The following is a 23991-nucleotide window of genomic DNA, read 5'->3' as shown; positions in this document are numbered from 1 at the left end:
TGTTCTTGTGTGTCTGAGGTCATTTGATGAGAAGACAAACCCACACATCCTGAAATCGGCCTCCAAATTCTAGAATCGACTGTCTGTATATGAAACACATCTTGAGAACTGTTCATTTTATCAGCTTCTAATCTGTCACGTGCATTGTTAAGGGCCCAAGGAAGTGTATTGTTGAATCTGGTGCGATTGTTAACAGTGCCTTGCAGTGGCAGCAGAACGGCATGCAGGCAGCCTGCAGAGTTGACCATGTCTCATTTTATGTCCTTAATCTGGTTCACCACTTAATGTTTATTATTTTGACTTTTTCACCATATCGAACTGAGCTAGACATTCAAGGGGGGGGGGGGCGCGCACGTGCTGATCTCCTTTATTTCAATGACATCCTTAGAATTAACTATTGTAATTTCTTGTTTGTTTTATTGATGTAAAGCTTTATATTGAGCTGACTTATACAGAGCTTTTCCTATGAAAAGTTGTGAACCTGGGTCTGAAGATTGTGTCAGTTACTTGACAGACCAGTTAAGAGCAATTTAATCAACCAATCAATGTAATTTCAGACTTAAATGTATGACTCCTTTGTTGTTAAGCAGACTTGCAATGTCTTTAGTCTACTATCCCAATGCCGAGTAGTAGGTCTCACAATTAGTGTTCTCTTGTCTTATTAAAGACATCAATATTTTGTTCCTGTAACAACGCACAAGACAAAACTGTCTTGATGCAAAAAGTGCATTATGGCAATAAATGATTCCCTTGGCAGGAGGTTTGCTCTAGCATCAAAACAAAGACACTGTGGAGAAATCTGCTGGAGTCACAAGGATTAACTCTCCGAAATGAATTCCACTGTATCAGTGAAATGCACAGTTGACACGTTTCTACCACTGGACTGGATCTGATGGTCAGGCTGCTGAAGATGTGTCTGACGTTTGCACACACAAGCAAAAACTAACCTTCTAGTTGTTCTAAACATGGAAGCATTTATAATTCAATTGACAAAAAGTTATATAACTTTTAATTGTAATATATTGATACCCTTTTCTGTTTTCCCTAAGAAATCAGGTCTATCATTCCGAGATGACAATATTGTGACCAACCTGTTTGACATATTGCCTGAATACCAAAAGATGATATAAAGCAGTAACTCTGTGGTCACATAGTTGACAACAAACACTCTGTGGTCAGGCAGAAACAAGTCCCTGGTGTCAGGAAGGAAAACAAATGGTTAAAGAAAAAAAACAAGAAAAAATGCATTAAAGAGAATGAGAACATTTTAGAAACTTGAATTTTGTCTACAAACTATAATAAACAACAGGTAAAATCCAATAAACCATTTTCATCATCATGGGAATAGCACATCTGTACAGGAACTGTTGTAAATTAGCATCTGAACAGAAGAAGACAGTATGAAACCTTTCTGCAACATGAAGGAAAAGGATCTTGCTTCATGTTTTTTTTTTGCAACCTTTTAGATTAAAGTTTCAAAATAGCAGGAAGGAGAAGGGAGACGTTTACTTACCCAAACCTCTGTGTCCCTGTGCAGAGGAGCAATCGTTGAATCAGCCATTTGAATAAGCCTGCGATACTAAGCAGACTGATGATACAACTGTCTTAGTATTGGAATAATACTTTACAACCTTCACACACTCAGATGTGTCTTTACACTGATAGAGGTCTCACATGTGTTCATTAACAACATTCAGAATTAGAACACATGTATACATGAGGTACTCAAGAAAGAACAGAGTCCAGCAGTGTACCTGAGGAGCAGGGAGTGATATGTCTTCTACCATCCCTCTCCAGGTAAACTGAAACCAGACACCTGACTGTTACCATGACACTGCTGCAGAAAAGCAAAGGTTGATGGGAGTTTCAGAGGATTAGGGAGGCCCAGCCGCAAGCAGTCAGTCTGAGCTCAGGTCCTATGTTTCTTCCTTGTGTTTTCTAGGATTCGTTTTCCCTCTGTGTAGGAAAGGAGTCATCCATTGGAATATCTTCTCATGTCACTTGTCCCTCGCCTCTGTGGTGTTGAAGAGAGTGAGGTGGCAAGTAAAAGTAGCAGGAGTGAAATATTCATGGGGCGACAGGTTTGATCCTAAACGGCGGCAGGTCTTTGGCCTTCTGATCGATGCATGACACGGCGAGGGGCTGCCAGCACGGGCCGCCACAGACTGAACCACGGACCTCAGCACTGGTGAGTCGCAGGCTGGACACACTTCTCTCTCTCCCTCTCTCTCTCTCTCTCTCTCTCTCTGTCTCTCTCTGTCAGTCTGTCTGCAGTTTATTTTCCTTTCCTTCAACTTATTTCTCTTTCTGTAAATCCATAAGAATCATTGACACAACTAGTACTGGATGGCCTTTACTTGGACATCTTGGAAAGCAGAATTATTAACTGGCACCTTACCGGGCCTTTATTTAAGAGCCTTCCTATACAATTACTGCGTAAAATGCCAATTAATATTCAAGGTCTCAACCTATCCAAGACAACACACGGGTATGGAAATATAAATGGATAAAAGTGGCTGATTAAAGAGTATGGAGCTCTCTGCAGGTTAGAAACTAGGCCATGCAAGCTAGTGTGTCTCCAGTTACACTGATATCTCCTGCACAGGGTGTGTATGTGAGTGTGTGTGTCTGTGTGTGTGTGTTTGTGTGTGTTTGTGGTCGTCTTTCTTTCCTTCGTAACATGACTTGTGATGTTTTTCTGACAGATGTATCCCTGAAAAAAAGGATTTAACATGTAATTTAACTGCTGATATGGATGCGGAACTCAAATGGTGCCTGTAGTTTACTTAAAAACGACCTGACCTGAGGTCTTCTCCCGTCCGAGTGTGTGTGTACACGTGCATAAACTACCAGGATGTAGTGGTTCGATTCCTTTTCACTCAGTTGTATTCATTGGGAGGAAATGCATTTTGCATAAAGGTAGCATGAAGATGGCATATTTTAAGCTACGTACAAAAAACATTCTTCTTTTTTTTTTTAACCAGTGATATGCATTAAAATCCAGAAAAAAGGTTGTTGTACTTGCATTTTTAAACAGCAACATAAAAACCCTATCGTAACTGGCTGATTTAAAGGAGATGCTGTATTCCACTTTATAAATAATTTCTGTCAAAACTCCAGATTCACAGAGCCCCACTCCTCCTGGGGTAGGAGGAGGAGGTGGACAAGGAGTGGGTGGTGGTGGCGAGCGGGCAGAGGGCGGTCAGGGCAACCGGCCGGTTGTCCAGGAGCTGTGGTTCATCGTCGTGATGGCAGCCATCGCCCTCCTGCTTCTGGCCGTCGTGTTGGGTGTCACTCTTCATAAGGTGAGAGCCAATAGAGATTCTGTGTCACGGTAAAGGTGAGGAAGACAGAAGGGAGAGCACCAGACGTCATCACGACACCACAGGTCATTGCAAATGAATGTGAACGGTATCAACTAATCCTCTGAGTAAGAAAGCAAAGGGTAAGGATGGAGAGCCGGGTAACATTTGAATTAATCTGCTTATACAGATATATATTAATAGTGAGAGGTCATTTTCAGGATGAGTGCAGAGAAAACAGTGTGATGTCAAAAATACTTCAGTTTACAAGAAGCTTATATAAGGTATAAACTTATTACACTATAAAACTCCAATCAGGTTCTTGTTTTCTCGGCTCAGGCCCTGAACAAACCCCCCTTCCCGCGAGAGAGACCCCCTCTGGTGGCCCTGCCCATGCAGAAGAGGAACCCCATGGCTGTTTACCCAGCAAGCAACTCTGTCTTGGTGAGCTCCTAATTTACAAATCACTATTCAATTAAAAACATGACACACATGATAGAATTTGGCATTTGATTGGTTAAATCCATATATTATTATATTGAATATAATATAAGGCATTTAATATGTAACTTTGAAGTTATATTTGTGCCTCATTTCTGAACCAAGAAATTAAAAAAACAAGAAATACAAAAAGTAGCCGTTATTTATAGAATAGATATTGTGTATTGTAAAGAAGGATTCGATAGAGCATTCACATTCTGTATGAATATATCATATACTTCACTCCATGTATCTCAACATGCAAACACTAATGATAGGTATGTTTTTCTGTCTGTTAGTGAGGCAGAATTTACTTGTTTACAGTGTAAGTGATTCTTTTCGGTGCATTTCGTCAAACCTCTCACCTTCTCTGCCTCAGTTCAACACCGTGCATGACACAACAGGCTTCTCCAACAGTGTCACACTCAAGGGCTTCACCATGAAGATGGAGGTAAAACCCTGCAGACTCATAAACCCACACAAAGAACAGTTTATCTGTGAATAATACGTGGTGTGTTTATTCTGTCTCTTTAGGAAGTGTTTGAGGCTAAGTGTGAGCCCTCTGACCACGCCCCTCCTCAGGGCGAGCTCGGGATCCTCAGCGTGAACTCTCTGAGACGCAGCGTCAGCCAGGTGATGGACGGCAAGTCGCTGACAGACGATGGAACGTGGGACCCAAACATCTCAGGCCATGACAGTGGGCTGGTGAGAGACCCTGAATAAAGAAGAATAACTGATGGCTTACTAGGATACATCATATATAGAAAGTGGAGTAAGAAAGGCCCATGAAACAAGCAAATACATTTTAAATTGATACAACCTCTACTCTTCTGTCTGATAGTTTATGGAAGATGAGGAGTTTGTCGACACCGTCAAAGGCTTCAGCACCGTGAGGAAGGAGCACACCATGTTCACTGACACCAACCTGTGACCTGAGGACGACCTTTGACCCTCACAGGAAAACACAGCCACAGGGTCACATTATATCCACCCGGTTTTGTCTCAAACCCGGAGTTTAGTTGTCAGAGTTCACAACTGAGCGGAAGGGATAAATGAAGGAAGAAGAAGAAGACATGATCCGTGATTACACTGTTGGATTAACTGTGGCAACTAAGTGAGAAACGTTAAAACGGGACACAAAAATATGACTATCGAGCGTAAAAAGGAAGAACCTAATTTTGAAAAAAATTAGGTTTTATTTCTCGTCATCAAATAGAGACTCCTAACACGAACAGAAAAAGACAAATCAAAACAAAGATATAGTGGAAGAAGCAGCAGAACATGGTTATGTATTTGGGTATTTTAATTGTTTTTTCCCTTGCTTGAGGGAGTAGTTATATCTGATATTTTTTCAAGATGCATACCTTTTTGTTCACAGAAGGTGTAATTCCCTAGTTAGCACGGACTGTGAGCACTGAGCAGCTCCAACACAAAAACCTGACAGATATGCCCCATTCCTTATGATATATAGGAAAAAAATCCCCCAATAATCTATGAATTATTATCTGGGAAATGTCTCCAAAAATGTTATAAAGTAATAAATACATTTCTGGACCTGCATCGAAATTTGAAGGAGTCGTCCCTGTCCCATGCTACCTCCTCACACCAGGTTTCGTGCTAATCCGACTTGTAGTTTTTTTTTTTATCTTAAATACAAACCAACAGTCGGGCAAAATCAGATGCAAGGCTTTAGAATATTAATTGTTGTACAAATGATTTTTCAAATACCTTCAGTAAAATTTGCTGCACTAAAGGCTGCTGCTTAAACAGCCGACATGCAATGTTTGAAAGAATAACATCAGTTAAGTAAACTATAATTCACAATGAAGACAATATGTTGTTCTTCATTAAAACAGGTCAGCAAGAATTTCACATTTATTTTATAAGATTAAAAACTGGAAAGATATCTGACTATGGAAATAACATTTTCGGTTAATTTCCTGTTGGTGGAGACAGTGAGTCTGAAGACCCTGCACAGAGCCGACAAAACCACTGGTGCTGCATGGACGAGGGCCAGGACTGTCAAAAAAACATGGAGAGAACATTGGCAGAGTGCAGACACGGCATGCAGCACCAACTGGACCCAATTACACCATTTGACAGATCTCCCTCCTCTTCCTCCACATGGAAGAGAGCAGCTGTTGTTTCTGAAGGTCTGTGATGAAGGCCAGGTGGAGCAGCCGAAGACTCCAAGTCGATTCCGTGAGAAGAGCTCAGGTACAATTAATTGTCACCGATGAAGCTGAGCGCAGTTTTCAGAAGTGTACTGCCATGTGTAGATGCATTTTTTGTCTTTGCCACACATCAGCCACTCTTTTTATTTTTCCATAGCAAGAGTTCCAAGGTTTATTTACCTTTTTTTTTTGCATCTACAGCATAACCTGTAATAAAGCGACTGAGTTTTCTCGAGGTCGTGATATTTTTTATCTTGCAGACATACTTTGCACACATGGAAAAGCACCGGTGCAAGAACTTGAATGAACAATTGCTTTTTTTTAATGATTTAATGAATTCCATGAATTCTTTGGGAAATCAGCTAAATGTTGATTACTGTCCTACTTTTGCAGTTTTTGGAGAAAGTGAAAAACAATCCTGGATTCACTCCCTGACCTGGATCCCACCAAAATATAATCGGTTCCTTCCTGCCTCATATTGCATCCTTCCAGAGACTTTCATGGGAATATCTCTGTTGCTTTTGAGTAATCTTACTTACAAACAACTTGGCGGAGGTAACCAGGAGATTGTATTGAAGCCATATTTTAGTTGAGCCGGTGTAGATTCTTCAGAATTTGTCCCCAAATTGTGCCGCCAACGATTAGCAGCAGCTCAAAGGCTCTGCAGCCACTCTAGATTTCCTGAGGATTAGATGGTGTCTCATATTTTCCAAGGTGTATCTCACCCCGTTCGTGGATGTGACATAATGCAACATACAGTATGAACATCTGGAATCATTTTTTTTTTGTCTCCCACATCATAGGGAGGGAGCTGCGCGCTGTGTGCTTTCTGTATTCATCTTCTCTCCACTGTGTGAACCCAGTGATCCCAGCAGTAAAAAAACAGTTCTCTGACTTAGTGTTCCACTGAGCATGGAATAAAACATGGATTTAATTTGAAGGTTACAGAACATCTTGATATCTTAACACACTGTGGAATATGTTTTTGTGAGAATGAAAGAAAGACTATAAAGTAAACCTATAAAGTCTAAACAGGTTTCTGATGATAGCAGAGGGAACACTCAGACGAACCACTTTTAGTTGAGATTGTTTACAGACATGGGTGTCTACATACTGTATCCACGGAGGGTTGCCTACTGCCTTTCTGATTGTGATTGCTTTGCATTCTGCTGCGGGTCCTCTGATCATCACAGAGCAGCTTCATATCAATCTGAACCTCATGTGACCTGTGGAACAGAACACTTTTATTGTGATCCATGCTGCGGGGATGTTGTGCAAAAAAATTTGATGAAACTGGCAACTGACTCTCTCTAGTCATGAATACATACAGTACATTAGTCTCTCTCTCTTTTTCTGACACACACACACACACACACACAGCAGATCTGAACACAAATGGTTATTGTATCAAGATGATTATTTACATAAAAAACAGCTTTCGTAAGAGGCTGTGGCTGGATGAGCAAAACAATGTGCAAAGTTTTTCCCTGATTCTGACACGTTTTTGTCACATAGCTGTGATTGTGGTCATATCAGTTATACAGGTGCATCTCAAGGTGCTTGTGGAAAAGTAATTTTTTTTAAGGGAAACTTTAATATATTCTGGATTCATTACACTTAAAGTGAAATATTGAAATTGAAAATAATTCCAGGTGGGTTTCATTGTGATAATTACGTCTAACAGCTATAAGTATTTGAGTATTTCCTAAGATCAATCAATACAGGATTTTAATTCAGCCAATACTTGGCCAGACCTCCTTTAGAGTTATTGCATTAATGTGGCTTGGCATCTGAAAACAGGACTTTGGACCACTGACCAAGAGATACACAGTATTTATGGTAATTTACTCAAACTCAAATTTAATATTGTAATATTTTCAGACACACATGTATAGGTGTAAAGTTAAGTATCTGAATCCCATTTTATTGTTTACTCCTATGTGCACATTAAGCTGGTTTATTAGGTTATGGAAGTCAAAAGTTGCAAGGAGTTCAGATCAGTAACGTTCAGTGCTGCTCTTAACAGCAAGGATTGTTCCTTGAACATCAAAAAATCTAAACTTAAAAAAGTTAGTCTATTCAACAAAAATAGACAAAGTAAAGATGTGTGTATGATGTATAAAACTAGGTAGACATGTTATCAAAAGTACAAACATAGTGCCTCAAACACGATGGCATGCAGTTGCTCAACCTTCTAAAACAGATAAACAGGGACTTTCAGATTCCTCTTATCTCTTATTATAAAAGATTGAAACATTACACATATTTTAGTGTCATGATCATTTTGAAAACAACTCGGCTCCTTGTTGAGCAGCTGATTTGGATTCATCCAATCTTGTGAGCTCATGGTGAAGGCATCGGGGCCTGAACAGCCCACAGGTCCTTGGAGGCAAATGTTTTTCAGCCGGCCCACATGACCTCATTCATAGGGAACGTCTCTGTAATTCAACCATTTGAGCAATTGCACTGTTGTGCTAGATGTGTACAACATTCACTGTAGACAAATAGCAGAAAAAAAGTCCTTGCTGCTCTTCTTCACAAGGAAGAAAGCCCACAGTCCGCTGAGCGTGGCACCAGTGTCCACATGTCCTGGCCTCCAGCGAATCAATGATGTTCATATGCTGATTGCTGGTTGGACTCTGTGTTGCCTTGTTCAAACTTTTGGGATTCTCTCCCATCCCATGCTGGAGCTTTACAGCCCAGGGCGAGGCGGTGGGCGAGCAGGGGGAGGGGCTCGACCAGGAGGAGGTCCCTGTGGAGGAGGAGGCAAGGAGCCCGTTGGGGAGGCAGGAGGTGAAGGGGTCGTTGTGGCCGCAGACGGCGCTGGTGTGGGCATGTTGGTCGGAGGAAGAGCGCGGTTGGGAGGTGGCGTGTAGGGGGGAGGAGTGATGGGAGGAGAGGGGGTGAGGGAGGTGGGGGGAGGCGTAGGAGGCAATGATGGAAGGGTGCAGGACGAGAAAGACGGAGATGATGGAGGGCTGCTGGGGGTCGGTGGGAGGTTGCCCTGTGGCGGCGGTGGACTCTGGCTCGGGGGGTTGTAGATGGGAGATGAGTGGCTGTAGTGAGGGTAGCAAGGAGGGGGAGACTTCATGCGGGTGAAGTTCATGCATTTGCCCTGAAATTTAAAAACAACAAAAAATAGTATAAGAAGAACATGTTGGTTGCGTGTGTGTGTGCGTGCAACATAAGTGGAGCATCTGGTTTTAGGCAAAGATTAGAACACCCTCATTCACTCCTCCCTGACATTAACTCCCTTCACTGTATAATGAGCACCAAATCTAGATTTTGGACACTTGGGAACCAGCATCACTTTGCACTCTGGCCCTATAGTTCTTCAAAACAGAGAGTTTTTGTGTTGTTCTGTTGGCAGAAAGTTATATTGTTTCATTGTGGGGATTTCTTAGTGTACTGCATAGTGAATTAAAGGGCGTTCAATTCAATTAATTTCCATTTTATTTGTATAGCACCAAATCATAATATACTTACCTCAAGGCACTTTTTCCTACTCCTTTAAATTATAGAGAAACCCAACAGCTCCCTCAATGAGCAGCACTTTGGTGAATGTGGAGAGAATCACTCCCTCAAAAACTGGAAGTAACCTCTAGCTGCACAAGACTCTGTGTGGGCGGCCATCTGCACTGATCGGACGTATGAGAAATCACAGAAATCAGGGAAAATGTTACGAAGCACCTGATCCCACAATGTTAAAGAAAGTGGAAAAGGAAATTCTTGTTGTCTTTAAGACACTCATAATGAACCCTACAACACAGCAGTTGATTTTATCAGGGACTTTATCCAACATGCTAACCGTAGGCGAACCGTTTACTAACACCAAAACATGAGTGAGAAATATGTGACAGCCTAAATGCAAGGGGACGAAAATAGTATTTATTTCGTTCACTGATTGAAAAGAAAAGGAGAAGCTTTTTTCAAACAAGAAGTTAAACGAGTTTTGTTTATTTGTGCATTCGGTTGACTTGTGTGATAAACTTTTGTTTAATTTTGTCAGTTTTTCGGCTCAATATGTTAAAGAGAGAATAATAGAGAACCAATGTTGGGTGAAATCCCTAATAAAATTGATATGAAATGTTCAAGTTGTCATTATTATAACTTCATGTAGTAGATTAACTGTTGTGATTGTTTCTGGATGGCCGGGGTCTTTCTGTGTAGAGTTTGCATGTTCTTCTCGTGTCTGTGTGGGTTCTTCTCCAGGTACGCCGGCTTCCTCCCACAGTCCAAAGACATGTAGGTTGGGATTATATTAATTAAAGACTCTAAATTGACCGTTTGAGTGTGAATGCTTTTTTGTCTTCGTTGGCTCTGCGTTAAACTGGAGACCTGGCCAGGGTGTGCATGCCTCTCGCCCAATGTCAGCTGTGATAAGTTCCCACCTGACCCTTACAGAATAAACGGTATAGACAATGGATGGATAGATTGTTTCTCATAATGTAGAGAAACTATATGTGCTGCTTGCTTGAAGAAGTCTGCTTGTCTAAATCATATTTCTTGGACAAAACACATATTTTCTTGCTCTGACTGCTGAATTAGTCTAAGATATAAAAACGTCCCCCGCTGCTTGCTGTTACAAATCAGGCGGCCTGATGACTGGAGCAGACGTTTGTGTGCCTCTCACTTACTGAAGCCTCATCCACTGTCAGCGCAGATCTGCACGACAGCACTTTACTGTCAACAGACCTCAACCTGCACACGCTTTAATTCTCAATCACAGCTTTATGGACAATTATAGGGAATTTATGAGGATATTATGGACCGTGTACTGTAAATGCTCTGCTCAAATGAACAAGTTAACCTGCCATCACTCTGTGATCCAAACCAAAGTGAGATCATGCAAGAGAGACGATCATATTCCAGAAACAAGTTACACCCCTGGACAGCCGAACCGAGGGGATCAGGGAGGGGCAGGGAACTGATAAGGAGTGAAAGCTCTGCTCGGGTTACCACCAGAGCAAAATTACCTCAAGGGAAAATGATGCATGTTAAACAGTCGACAAGGATGGAACAAATCAAAATAACCTGTATTTTTATTCCTTTAGTATGAGCGACAGCGAAGTGATTCGTAGATATTCTTAAAATCAGTCAGACCTAAGAGAACGTGTGATAACAAAATGTTGGAATATGTCTAATGTTGAGTGTCTAACTTGCTGCTGTTCCCTGTGTTTGATCCCTTTAGTCTTTTACTGGCTCAGAAACATATGAGTTGTTACAGGAACCTGACTTAAGTTTCTCTCAGGCACCAGTTAGTGGGATCAACTGGCCTCTTCCCCCGCCGCTGCTGCATTCATTTAGAGGAAGATATAAAAGCGAGGCTTCGACAAGAGACTCCTAATTGCAACCAGAACACGCTTGTTTACTGCAAATCATCAAGGATACTTGACCCAAGCCTTTTTCCCCCAGTGCACTAATGAAGAGCTTTAAAGTGAGGAGGATTCACTCCTACACTTCTAATTACAGAGCAGTGCATCAGCAACACTTACTGTACTGGAGGGAGTAAAGCGAGGAATGTGACCCTGGGAATTTAACTCCAACTTCAATATTGCTTCATCTGAGGTGTAGCTTCCCATGCATATTGTTATATTGTCGGTACACTCTGGCCATTAATTTGAAAATATACCAAAGCTTAAGTCGTAGAGCAACTCATGTTTTGAATTCATGTGCAAGCAATGTTTCATCTTCATCTCACATAAACTTCCTCTCCCAGGTCTCAAACTTTGCTCACAGTGGAAAAGGTCAGCATTGTGTTTTCAGTCACTGAGCTGTGTTTGAAGGATCCTACAGTCTCCATCGAGAGCTTTGTTCTCTGTCTCTAGTTCTGCAGCAGATCAGTAGAGCGTCTCAGTGTGTTGCATTAACATCTCATTGTTTAGACACTGGGCCTGGTTGTTTCTGTGGTAAACTCCAGTCTGTTGTTGCAAGCTGTGAGGGGCTTTCTGGAGGCGTTCACAGGTCTCAAGTGTGAAAGGCTGTAGAAAGGCATTCAATTTATCTTTCAACACATACAGTAGCTAAAGGGGATTAAAACATGTTTTATTTTATTTTGCAAATCTAAAGATTTATTTGCAGCATAGAGGAAGGAGTATATTTGCTATAAGCTAATGATGAGTTACACCTCGTGATGCACCAGGTGATCTTACAATTGTAGACTGGAGGAGCAAGGGATCGAACCACCATCCCTGTTGTTGATGGATGACCCTCTCTACCTCCTGAACCACAGCCTTGATGTTTGTTGAAATAGGCAGTTGTAAGTCTGGCCCCAGTGATATAAGGTTTTGTCTTATAACACATGGATCAATAATACTCTTGATATTTCTGTAATAATAACTATTGAAACAAAAAAAAAATGTAAGTGTTTGTGAAAAAATAAACATATTGTCTTTGACAATTTTAAGAACTCCATTATGTCCAGAATTAGCATATTACACATTGTTTTGGTGCAATGTTATCCAAACTGCAGTCAACCCACATTGCGATATTCTCTGTAACTGTTTTATCAACTGAAGCACTCTGAAGCACTTCAAAGTAAAAGTCACTTTAAATCGTTCACACACACATTCTGGATTTTGCATAATTTTTAAGCATGTGTTGTGATAGATATCAATAAAGAGTAAAAATAACATAAGTGGAAGAGTGTTTCAGCTCTCTGATAGTTAGATCATGTTTAACTGAAGTGGTCATACTCTGGAACTGCAGGGGAATTGCCTCTTTTTGTTTATTGCCATGTTTGAATTGTTTGCGTATTTGTAAAACGCCCAATTGTCCATCACCAGATTCAGATTCCATCTGCCAGCTTGTATCATACTGTATCGCATACCACTTCCCTCCACCCCACAAGCTGGACTTTGGATACAATACATTTTCCTTTTCATGATGACTTCACCAGCCGTCGTTAGATTGGTGAGAGCTGTAGCCAGACACTGCAGTATCAATCCCAGCTCCCTGCAGGTTTTTCCCATGAGCCTCTCTGTGTACAACTTATTGCTCACAGCTGGTCTATTTACTCAGCATTGTCAGATGCATACAAATATACAATCTGACAAATGCTAATGCACAACCAAGGCCTTATGTCATTTAAGATAAAATACTGGCTGAATAATGATGCATGAGTTCACTTGTGAAGTGTTTTTCTTACCTTGTCACCTGGATGAGGCCTCATTACTGACACACGGTCGTAGCCTTTCCTCAAGAGTACCCACAATGCTTCCAGTTTGCTCTGTGGAAAGACAGAGAAGACAAAAACTTCCCTTTAGCATTTTCTCCCACACTGTGCACCAAACTCCAGCTGCATTCCAAATGAACAGTAGGATCCCCATTCCTTCAGTCGTTTCAAAGTGTCACACTGAAATCTTTTCAGCTGTTTGTGAACTGGCTCTTCATACTTTTGAACACAGCAAATACTTTGAGGATAGGGGCAGAAAATGCAGCTGTTTTCCCTCACTAAACAAAAGTGCTGGGTGTGCAGTGCTGCTCCCTGGAGGTCAGTCCAACAGGGGTCTGGTTTCTATTAGCGATCCCCCCACCACTGGGAAGGCTTCGGAACAACGTCTTTAACCCCGTGCTGGCCCTGGAGGATGGGCCTGTGTTCCAGTAGTCACCAAACGTTATTACCTTAACACATCTCATGCTACTTTCAACAACATTTGAATAATGCCATTACTCATATGTCCACAGCCAGATTAACATGGAGTAATTTGCAACAGATGTACTTTTGCAGTAGGCTGACACATGCTAACAGCTGGAAAAAAACATCATGTCTCAGCAAATCTATAAAACAATCGTAAATGCATTTATATACTAAACATAAGCTTAGCTTTATGTCTCACAAATCCTCTACCATTTGTTTTGTATGTCGTACACATGAAACTCATAACTTCTATATGTTTGCCATTCTTAGTTGTTGTCAGTGCTGAGACTTGAAAGAGCATCTGCAGACCAAAGGCACTCCCCAGCTACTCGGTCTGGTACCTTGATTGGCGAGTACCACTTGCGTGGCCCCGGGGGCTTGTGCATGCCATTGTTGAGAATCCGTGTGGAGGGCAGCTCGTCCTCCTGCTCGGGCATCTTCACTTTGGCATTTTTGGCCTTTTCCAGCTTTGCTCCTTCTTCTGTGGAGCCTTTCTCACCCCAGCGTACCTGAGGATAGAAAGAAAAATGATGACAGTTGCACAGACTACATTTAATGTTTCAAATGTGGAAAAAGATGGTTCTGCATACATGCAGTTAAATTGAGAGCTGCTGTTGTGCTCCATAATTAGAGATGCCTTTTAGAGCAGCCCTAACGACCAAAGCAGTTTACTTTAAAGGTTCCCCCTTTCTAATTAAGTCATCAGATCTCACCTCCATCCTTTTGATCCCACCTACTCCTCTCCCTCCGTAGTAGGAAGCATCCACAGTAGGCCACTTCTTCTTGGGGGTATCAAAGTCCTCATCATCCTATGGGATAGGGGCAGGAAGTAAGTTTTATTGAGATATATCATCTCAAAAAAGGCTAACCACCTACAGCTAACAAGCTTTTGTGGTTCATCTTGACATGCCCAATATTCCCCTAGGAGCTAACTCTAATGGTAGATGCCTTCTCATTTGTCACCATGCGGCTTATTTGAGGTAATACTGTGTCTGCTCTCCCCATTCTGTCCCCTCTGAGCCTGTCATATTAGAGGAAATTACAAAGCCCACTGGGCAGAGCTTGTGATGTTTCAGCTCTTTTATACACCCTCTAAGATTCATAATCTACCAGGATGTCGAACACAGGAAACCATAATGAAGTCTGAAAGTTGTCTTTGAGGCTGTGGCTGCCACTGTAGTCTGGTTTTCAAACAAATTCTCCAGTTAAACATATTTTTCAGTTTAACTCCGGGTAAATAAACACAGACTGATATATGTCACGCAGTTGCATGCAAGCTTTGGGCAACTGTACCTTATTTAAATGGACTTGGTTATCGAAATCATGTGAAATAATGTTATTGGGTAAATTTGGACTTTTTCCACAAAGGTCTAAACAGCTCCAACTCCAGGACCAGTGAATACAAATCTGGATTACAAAACGGTGGTGTTTAAACAGGACATAGAGGTGCAGAAAACAACAGTAGAAGTCAGGATTTCATTATTATTCTACGAGGGCGTTAACTCACATCAGAAAATGATGAACTGCTAAATGAGTGAAATCTGAGTTTCATGCCAGGGAGTGAGCGAATGATGCAGCGTGGTTACTGAGGTTCGAATTGCCAGAGCAAACTCAGCAATTACACAAACTAAACATTTTCAGCTGTCTGAATATTAAATGATGAGTTGTTTTCCTTTCTTTTGAGTCATAAGAGAGAGATCAAGCGGAGACGGAGCAGCTCTCACCGAACTCTCCTCTTCAAGTGGAGGTGGGGGTTCGTGGATGATCTGTGGGGGGGGGGGGGACATGCATGAGAGGAGAAAGAAGCAACGTGTTGTTACACATTGGAAGATGACAAAAGTCTCACACTCGTGTATCATTTGCGTGTTAAAGCAATGTCTTCTCTGTGTGCAACACGATGGTTACACAACACATGGCTGAGGAATTGGATCTTTTTTTTTTTCAACACTGACCTAGAAATCTGCAATCTAGATTGTTTTGCCTGAGGTTGTTGATTAGGAGAAATGAGGAGTAACACGCTCATAAAAACTGCTCTTATTTTCTGTATAAAGGATTTATACTTTTTGTTTATCCTAGTATGTGTTTTTCTACTTCCATTTTTTCCGATTGTGTTGTACAGCAGCAGCCTTGAAGGATTGCACACAGACAGAATGTAGTTCTAAGCATGTAGTGTTTAGTCTGTCTTTCACCATCCACCTCTTCTCATTCGCCCGTATATAAGTATATATGAGCAGTGTTTCTTTTCCAACACCGTTTCTTCTACTCTTAATGCACTTAAGAGTCCTGATTCTTATTTGGGATTTTCCTCCACGTGTCTTCAAATCCTGGAACACGAAACGATTCGCTGTGGTAACCTAGCATCGATTTTCCTAAACAGACTTACTTGCACAGAGTTGAGTTTGCAAAGAAATGGACATGAACAGAAAGAAAAGTAAAGGGAGGGAAGGCCATGTTGTAAAAGCTGACATCTTTCTCTGGCACCTCTCAGCTCTATGCTGGTTCCAGCTCTGGAAACATTGGACTGGATTTTGAAGAGACACCCCGCTTTTAATTTGAAAGGAGAAATATAGATTTTGACAGAAGGCAACATGAGTAACAAGAGAGTTTGTTGAGATATTGTGATGTTGGCAGTTTGACCACATGGCACAGTGTGTTATTATGTTTCCTCTTGTTGCTGTTACTGCAGAGAAAATGATTGTTACAAATATTTTTCATAAAACTTTATTCCTGGAGAGCTATCTTGCTTCTAAAAACCACATTAGTAACAAAGATATTAACCCAAAACATTCGGCCTATGTGGGTTTCTGTTTCCACATCACTAGTTGGAAACTTAGAGCTATTACTGCTGGAAGAATTGACTAAATCTTCCAGTGTATATACTGAGGCTGTTTTGGGAGGTGAGACTCAGAGGTCACCTGCTGTGACCTTTAGAAACACAGATTGTTTAAACAGCAGAATAATTACTTGAACACACATTCACCCAGTGGCCTTGACCTCCTTCTCTGGACTAATTCAGCTGCAGGGATCCAAAGGAGCCAGATGCCCTTGTTGACTCATGACTAACCTTCTCACTATGAGAGTGTTGTTAAGGTTAATAAGATGCCTTGGGGGGCGTTAGCCAGACAAGACAGACCTGGAAAAGACATTGCTGCCTGATGCATTGTCCACAAGCAACATTGCTGCCTTCCAGGCCTGTTTCAGACCATCTAGAGTTTGAAGAAGCTAGTTAGACTAGTAGCCATCTATAAGGCAGCATGTGTGCATCTTATTTTTGCATCTTTTTAGTGTTTGAGAAAACTCACCACAGTGCAGCAAAGAGGCCAGAACCACCAGAGAAGACCCAAGATCAGGAGAAGCATCAGGATGAGCAGGGCGATGGCCAGAATGGTCCCATCAGACTGTAACAGAAACAGACACGTAAACTACCACAGTCTGAATAAGTAGATGCACTAAATCCATGTAAACCATTTCTCTGGGCTCGATGCTTCATGTAGGAAAGAGGCTCTTATGATCTTATGGAGCCTTTTCAAAGCTGGTTACACTAAAGACAATGACTGCTTGTGCTGAAAAACCTCAAATAATTTGCATCCATCATTTAGACAAGTGTTTATTAAGTTTGTATTTCATGGTTTTGACTGATCCTTCTTGGGCAATGTCAGTTGGGATTAGTGCCTGGCCCACTGTATGTATGTATACACTGGATGGATGTTTTGATTGGTTTTATGTGTGTGTTTCCTATAATTATTGCTATGCAATGTAGCATGACCTCATTATATTCCAGTTTCAAAGTTAAATGCTAGTACAGTGAATTGTACTCACACATCCCACTGTGGTTATTGTGACTGAGCTGGAGATGAAACTGAGACCCTCGTTCATACTGACGTAGAGATTTGCTGCCCTGAAAAGTAAAAATGTTCCATCTGTCATTTACTGGGGTCTTTAAAAACAGAGCAGATGAAACCTCTCATTCATTTGAATAAAATCTAGGACTTACATCCCCTCATCTTGAAGCACTGGTGCAGGGCAGAGAAGATATGTGTCTTCCACAATCAAAGGCTTCACCACTAGAGCAGACAGGGGGAAAGGGATCATAAAGACCAGCACAAGAATCAGCCCAGTATTCCAGTCTTGTCTTGTGGTCATGGTCAGTGGTAAAGTCACTTACATACAAAGCTTGCAAAGCAGGAGTTTTAGTCACAAGTCACGACCTGAGTCACCTTTCAGATTATATCATTATTTAGCCTGATTAAAGAAAGATTTCTCTACTGACTGATTAGCGCCACATTACCTCATTTTAATTCAATAAAAGAAGGGAGTACACATTCTTCGCTCAAATACAAAAAAGAGGTTAGAGAAAAGAGTTTCTTCAAAAACGGCTCTTTGTTGTCTGCTAAGCTAGGACATATGTATTCCCCTCAGTCATCACTACAAGCTGTTCACCGCAGCTTTTGTTTTTCAGGCAAAATTTAGATCCTTGTCCAGTTGGCTTTTTAAGAAAGTGGCTCCAACGAGTGTCGTCCCACCAGGCCTGTCTGTTTATCCTGGCAAGGGGAGAGCATACCCCAGGAGCGAGGAAATCAATCACAGTAGGTCATGACTGCTCTTACCTAAAAACAACATGCAGCACAGTGGTACGGGTGTACAAATACAAATATGCACCCACCTCGGCACTCAGAATGGCCTTACAACATGAAAACAACATGAAAAAGAATAAAATCTAGAGCAAAGACAAACATTCAAACAGTTTTCAGATTTCCACTATTTAAATTCCCTGAGTGAAAAGATGGAAAAGCTGGCAAACAGTCAGAAAGTTTAACATTGTTTATTATAATAAAAGTGTTGGTAGGTTGGTAGTTGCTAGGTTTGACTGTGGTGCCCTGTAGAGTACAACTTTGAATTTGTTATCATTAATCATAAGAAGGATGGGACTTATTGTTGGCTGAAGACAGTAACGAGTCAGACAGACAGTTGTATATTTGACTGCCTGAAGAAATGCAACTTATCAGACTTAACATATAGGTCAGCAATTTCATTTTAGGAAATACACTTAATAGCTGATTTGCGGAGAGATTGATGAGAAGATCAATGTCTCGTGTGAAGGGTAAAATACTATGCTAGCTAGCTATCTTAGCGTAGAGACTCGGAACAAAGAAAATAGCGGGGGGTTCTCTGCATTGATGTTTTCACAAAAGCAACAAATCCTCTGCATTATTCAGGCGAGAAATAGATAGAAAGATAGATTACTTTATTCATCCCCGAAGGGAAATTAAGTAAGTATGATAAATCTAAGCTCCTGGTATGATACTTCAACATTTCCCATCTAGCTACGCTGCAGAGACAGGAAGCGCCGTATTAACTCTGCTGCAGAGATCATGTGATTTTCTTTTCAACACACAGACGTCGTCAGCAGTTCACCACAAGCTCTCTTGACTTCATCGTCTGTCATGCATTAGAAGTGACACCCACTCGCTCGCAGTGAATCCAGCTGGGGATCCTCTGCTGTGTTCTCTCATCAAATTCTCTTCTTCTGTGTCTGGTTTATTGGTGGGTGGCAACTAACATCAAGGTGCATTACATCAAATTCTCCTGAATTTCAACAGACTTTTAACTTTATGTGACTCCTTGGACTCTTGCTGCCACTGGGATGTTTCCAGGCAACAATTGGCAAATATTCCGTAGAACCACCCATTAAATACCCTGTTTTTTTTTATAGATTAAACCGACACAGTGCAATATGTCGATTAGTCAGCCTTTTAGGAACTATCATGGGTTATAAAAGCTTCATCAAAGACAAGCTAAGTTTCCCCCATCCTTAAAGTCTTTATGCTAAGCTAAGTTAAGCTAACCAGCTGCAAGCAGGAACTTCATACAGACATTAGAGGAGGATGGATGTTCTCATCTAAATCTTGGCAATAAACTGAAAAGCACATGTGCCAGAATGTCTCTTCCTTATGTCTTGTCTCTTTATTTACATTGTTCAGTGTTGTCCACTGCAACAAAACAATGGAGAGCTCAGAGCAGGACCTGCCATAACCCAGCACGCCTCACTGTATTTTCTGCCTCTCTTTCCTGGCAACACAAATTCAAACACCAATTCATCTGCTTGGCACATGTAAGTTACATATTGCTTCTGCTTTCTTTCTTTCCTTTCCACCATTTCACCATATTTGCAAAGTATGCTAAGGGCTGGAGCGAGTCAACGAGGGCAAGTAAAGATGTAGCCCATATATAGTTTTCTCTGATACACTATCTACGTTATCTATGTTAATCTGCAGCTGAGCTGACCATGGCCTAATTATTTTCATTTAAGGTTTACCCCTGATGTGACGTAAACAAGTTCCAGAGAATTGATAATTGTGTGTAAACAATTTCGAGACGTGGATGCATCTGGCGGAGGAGAATAAGTGTAATGGAGCTGAGTTAAGGAGATCATATTACTCAAATTGTTTCCACATCCACGGTTTCGTCTCCAGGAAGTGGTGTGGTGTGTCATGCAGAAATAAGAATCATCCACAGGGATTGTTTAAGTTTGTTGAATTCTGAAAATAATGGATTTTTGCTTTGTTTGAGGTATTTGATTTAAAGAGCAAGATGCCTTTGTTGAAAGTTGATGGCAGAACCAAATTACCCATAATTAAAGGGAAGGCTCTCTAGGAAACTAATGCAGCATTCTCAAAATAATTCATAAATATACTGCCTGCTGTGTATGCATTATATTTAATAAAAAAACAGTGTTACCTTATTGCAACATCACAATAAACCACAGTGTAAAGCACAGTTGACAGAAGTGATGTCATCAAAAGTTAATGATGATTAAGTAATGAATTCTAAATTCTAATCACTGAGAAAAAAGGATGCACTAACATGAGGTTAAAAAGAAACATGTCAGTTCATCAGAGGAGCAGATGTGGGTTAGGGCCTCATGTCTGGTGATTAACTTGCTTTGGAATTTAACCAGCACCTCCTGCAGCTTCTGCAGTGTGCACTGGAGGAAGTGGTTTTAAAAACGATTACACTGAGCCACTTGTAAGCATTGTGGGGAAACTGTCTGTATCCTTGAGGCCTTTTCATTCCTTCTAGCTCGTGTATGGTTCTGTCTCTGGCTCTTATTTCGAGGTTGTAAAATTGCACAGTGCATTGTTTAAGGTAAAAACAGCTATGATACCAGTAACACCAGCATAGATGCCCAGTGGCTCACTTGGTGTTTGACGAGCAAGACGCTCAATTACACGTAATTCTGATTACGTGTATTCCAGCTGCTTTTATTGCTAATGAACTGGTTTTGAGTTAGATGGTATTCACTCACTTTTGGTGAGGGTGTCGTTGATTCGGAAGCTGCACAGGACTTTATCAACATTTCGGGCGTGGAGGAATCCATTTCCTCTCACCACCACCTCGAAGGTCTCTGGGTGAAGAGAAGAGAACAACTGAAAATAAAGTTGTTGGTTTTTTATACTTTTTGTTCCAAAGTAGTACCCAAACTCTACTCTACTACAATTGCCTCGTCAATATAATTACTGACTTAGAATTTCTTAGGAAATAAAGATATGTCGGAAATACTGTGAATACTTGGTGTGTGGTATGACGCTGCAGTTTCTCTGAGACTAAATCCACAAACCCAGCACATGGCAAACTGACACTGGAAAACAAGGATATAATTTGTGTCAAAGTGCTGAAGCTCATCTTGACACACAATCTGGGCTAAACGATTGTGGACTATGGATTGTAAATACAGATGGACGACACATCTCCACGTCCTCACGTCCTCCTACTCTCCAGAAATGAAGCCAAAATACCCAGGATATAACAGCTGCTGTCTTGTGCTGAAGACGTGATTTGGATCCAGAGTCTATGCAGTAGCAATCAGTGGGTGGAACCGCAGTGGAGGGGCCACACGTAGATGCGGTCGACCAATTGAGAGTGAGTCCCGGCTGTCAATAATGATGTTTCACCTATTTTTCCAACATCAAATCGCTAATTAAAACCAAACTTACTGGAAAAATAAGCACTTGATAGAAGTAACAAAAATGAGAGAAAGCATCTTTGAGAAAAATGTATTGGATGTGTACTTTGATTTTTTGATCTGGTCCATATCTGCTAAACTTAAGTCGGCAGGGCTTATGATTTCAATCAAAATGCTTTGGCTTCACTTTTGTCTATCGTGTTGACTCTCTTTATTTACAGTCTATGTGTGTGTTTCTGCTTCATAGGAGCTGCCACTACAGCCTGTCTGTGCTTCTTATGAGGAGATTTTATCAGTTATTCTTATACTGAAGATTACCTGTGTAGGGAATTTGTATTCCCTGGTGGGGAAAAAAACCATCAGACTGAGTGATCAATTCAATGATCTCAAAGTATTTAGTTAATGGTCAAGTAACAATTTACAGAGAATAGATTTGAACACAGACAGAGTTACTGAGCAAACACTTGGCCAAGCGGGACAGAATCCTCAACACCACTGCAGGTATCAAGATTCTGACAAAGGGTGAGATGAGATGTGCCAGCCTCCATGCACAGCTCAAGGGTGGAGGGGAAGAAAATCTCTTACCTCCTGCACAGATGCTGGAGGGCTCTGCTGCCAGAATCTCAATACATGACTTCTTCAGGATCTGAGGAGACGAAGGGAAGGAATTCACAGAGTTCATCAGAGCAGCAGCAGGCTTCTGGCTTTGTAGTGTCCTGTACTGCTTAATCACAATGTGAGGATAATATTTTGATCCTGGTTTTCAGTGTAGTGTCCTTATGTCTTTTGTATTGCAGTACATATTCTCGTCTTGACAGAATGAATGCTTTTAAGTTTCCATTTGTGTTCTGCAGATGTGTCTGTACTCAATGCTCTCCAGGAACAAACCCACTATAACTCCAAGAAGAAGACAGATTCATGCCTCACAGTCTCACTCATAAACTTATTTAATCTGCTCCAGGTGACAGTCAGCTCAGTCAGCTGTCTGACCTTTAACTCCTCAACAATCCTTGTAACCCAGTTACAACTACTCCTGCATGACAAACAGTTTTTTTTTTCCAGCGACAAAAGTAAACACCACCGAGGTTGGTCTGAAGAGGTACAGCACACGTTCTGCTCATATTTGGCTGAGTCGTGTTGACCAATAGAAAAGTCTCAGTAACAGCAGGTTTTCCTGGAATTCTGTTCCTGGCCGGGTTCCATGGATGGAGTAAGTTATTATGCTTTAAACCTATTTAGTCTTGTTTGCTGTGAGTGTGCTAAAGGAGAAGTGAATACAGACAGTTATATTAGGCTGTTTATCGGTCCTGATGCAGTTGGTGTTGTTTGAGTTAGTTAGTTAAAGTTAAATGCTTACCGAGTCAATGACCCCTTGCAAAGCCTCGAAACCGTCATTTACAGGAAAGACATGGTCCTTACTATCAGCAATCTTTGCCAGCTACAGAGAAAACAAGGCATTTGAAGTGACACTGACACTTATTCATCCAAGACATTTTTTTTTCGTTCATTGTGCTCGGAAATTGTCTGATCAGAAGCAGAATCAGTGGCAGGATACTTGATTATGGGGCAGTACATATGGACATTATTAACTGAATTAAACAATTAGCTTTTTCATAGAAGACAAACTAAAACTATTTTAACACAAAGTAGAAAAAAAGGCATCTAGTTGGTCTAGATGCCTTTCTTTCCCCTGCAATGATCAGGCCAAAATTACTTGGATAATTACTTACATTAGCTTTAGCTTTCTTCTAGGAACTCAGTTGGCAGTTTGAACTAACTTGTATAAACAATTTAAACTAATACAAAACAATACAATCTTTGTAATCTAAAGCACTTTACAGCTACTTGAAAAATTGGTTTTGAATTACAAAGCTTTAAATTGATAATGTTGTTTTCCATAAGGCTTCCTGAAACCCAGATGTCACCAGACACTTCCACACACCTGTGTCTCATTGAAGTCCTTCACCCCCACGCAGTAAACTGAGGCCCCCAGACTTCGGGAACGGTTGGCCTATCAGACACACACACAGATTAACAGCAAAAACAGGAAGAAGCTCAACACCTGGGGACAATTAGACTTCTGCATTTCACAACATTCTCCAAAACATGGTGAAAATAGACTTGTGTGGGTTCGACCTCTAAAAAGATTTCATAAGAGGTTAAGTAACACCATATTTCATCTGAAAAATATTAGTCAGATGTCATGTGGAATTGAAATGTCACACAGATGCACGAAAACCCAAAACAGCAAGTTCAATACTTAATTTCTGTGGATTTTGGTGTTTACACTGAATAGCAATGAGGCGTCCCACAGCATTTCAGGCTGGGGTGAAAACTTCCTTGTGAGGGCACTCAAAGCTTTTCTCAGGTTTTCTAAAGCCTTCACCTGAAGAGTGTGGATGATCTCTGAGGTGCAAATAAATCATTAGATCC

The 23991-nt window shown here is 41.1% G+C and overlaps 2 protein-coding genes across 6 annotated transcripts in view; one reads left to right on the top strand and one right to left on the bottom strand.

The window, feature by feature from the left end:
- The first annotated feature begins 1909 nt into the window (after positions 1–1909).
- On the top strand, positions 1910–6243 carry si:ch211-57i17.5 (usherin). Its single transcript, XM_062382252.1, has 6 exons — positions 1910–2188; positions 3121–3305; positions 3642–3746; positions 4162–4233; positions 4317–4487; positions 4624–6243. The coding sequence occupies exons 2-6, from the start codon at positions 3249–3251 to the stop codon at positions 4711–4713; spliced, it is 495 nt and encodes a 164-aa protein (XP_062238236.1). The 5' UTR covers positions 1910–2188; positions 3121–3248; the 3' UTR covers positions 4714–6243.
- A 935-nt stretch (positions 6244–7178) lies between these two features.
- Positions 7179–23991, bottom strand: part of LOC133948301 (anthrax toxin receptor 1-like) — a 40214-nt gene continuing 23401 nt past the window's right edge. For 4 of the 5 annotated variants that reach the window (XM_062382246.1, XM_062382249.1, XM_062382250.1 and 1 more), the window contains 12 exons: positions 23501–23569; positions 22916–22996; positions 22144–22204; positions 20902–21000; positions 17590–17659; positions 17415–17493; positions 16898–16993; positions 15320–15361; positions 14309–14404; positions 13937–14104; positions 13104–13184; positions 7179–9071 (listed from right to left, as the gene is read on the bottom strand). In XM_062382246.1, the coding sequence (XP_062238230.1) occupies positions 8649–9071; positions 13104–13184; positions 13937–14104; positions 14309–14404; positions 15320–15361; positions 16898–16993; positions 17415–17493; positions 17590–17659; positions 20902–21000; positions 22144–22204; positions 22916–22996; positions 23501–23569 (1365 nt within the window). In that variant the 3' untranslated portion in view covers positions 7179–8648. The other variant, XM_062382251.1, reaches the window with a different exon arrangement.

Source organism: Platichthys flesus, chromosome 3, assembly GCF_949316205.1.
Source record: "Platichthys flesus chromosome 3, fPlaFle2.1, whole genome shotgun sequence".
In the NCBI taxonomy this organism is placed as follows: Eukaryota; Metazoa; Chordata; class Actinopteri; order Pleuronectiformes; family Pleuronectidae; genus Platichthys; species Platichthys flesus.
Note: the sequence above shows the minus strand (reverse complement) of the source record. Positions and strands in the feature narration are given on the sequence as shown.

What these genes read in the sequence shown, in the direction of transcription:
- si:ch211-57i17.5 (XM_062382252.1), top strand. Translation starts at nt 3,249, where the DNA reads ATGGCAGCCATCGCCCTCCTGCTTCTGGCCGTCGTGTTGGGTGTCACT. An exon ending in CAGCAAGCAACTCTGTCTTG is followed by an intron (nt 3,747 to 4,161) that starts GTGAGCTCCTAA and finishes TCTCTGCCTCAG; the next exon opens with TTCAACACCGTGCATGACAC. An exon ending in GCTTCACCATGAAGATGGAG is followed by an intron (nt 4,234 to 4,316) that starts GTAAAACCCTGC and finishes CTGTCTCTTTAG; the next exon opens with GAAGTGTTTGAGGCTAAGTG.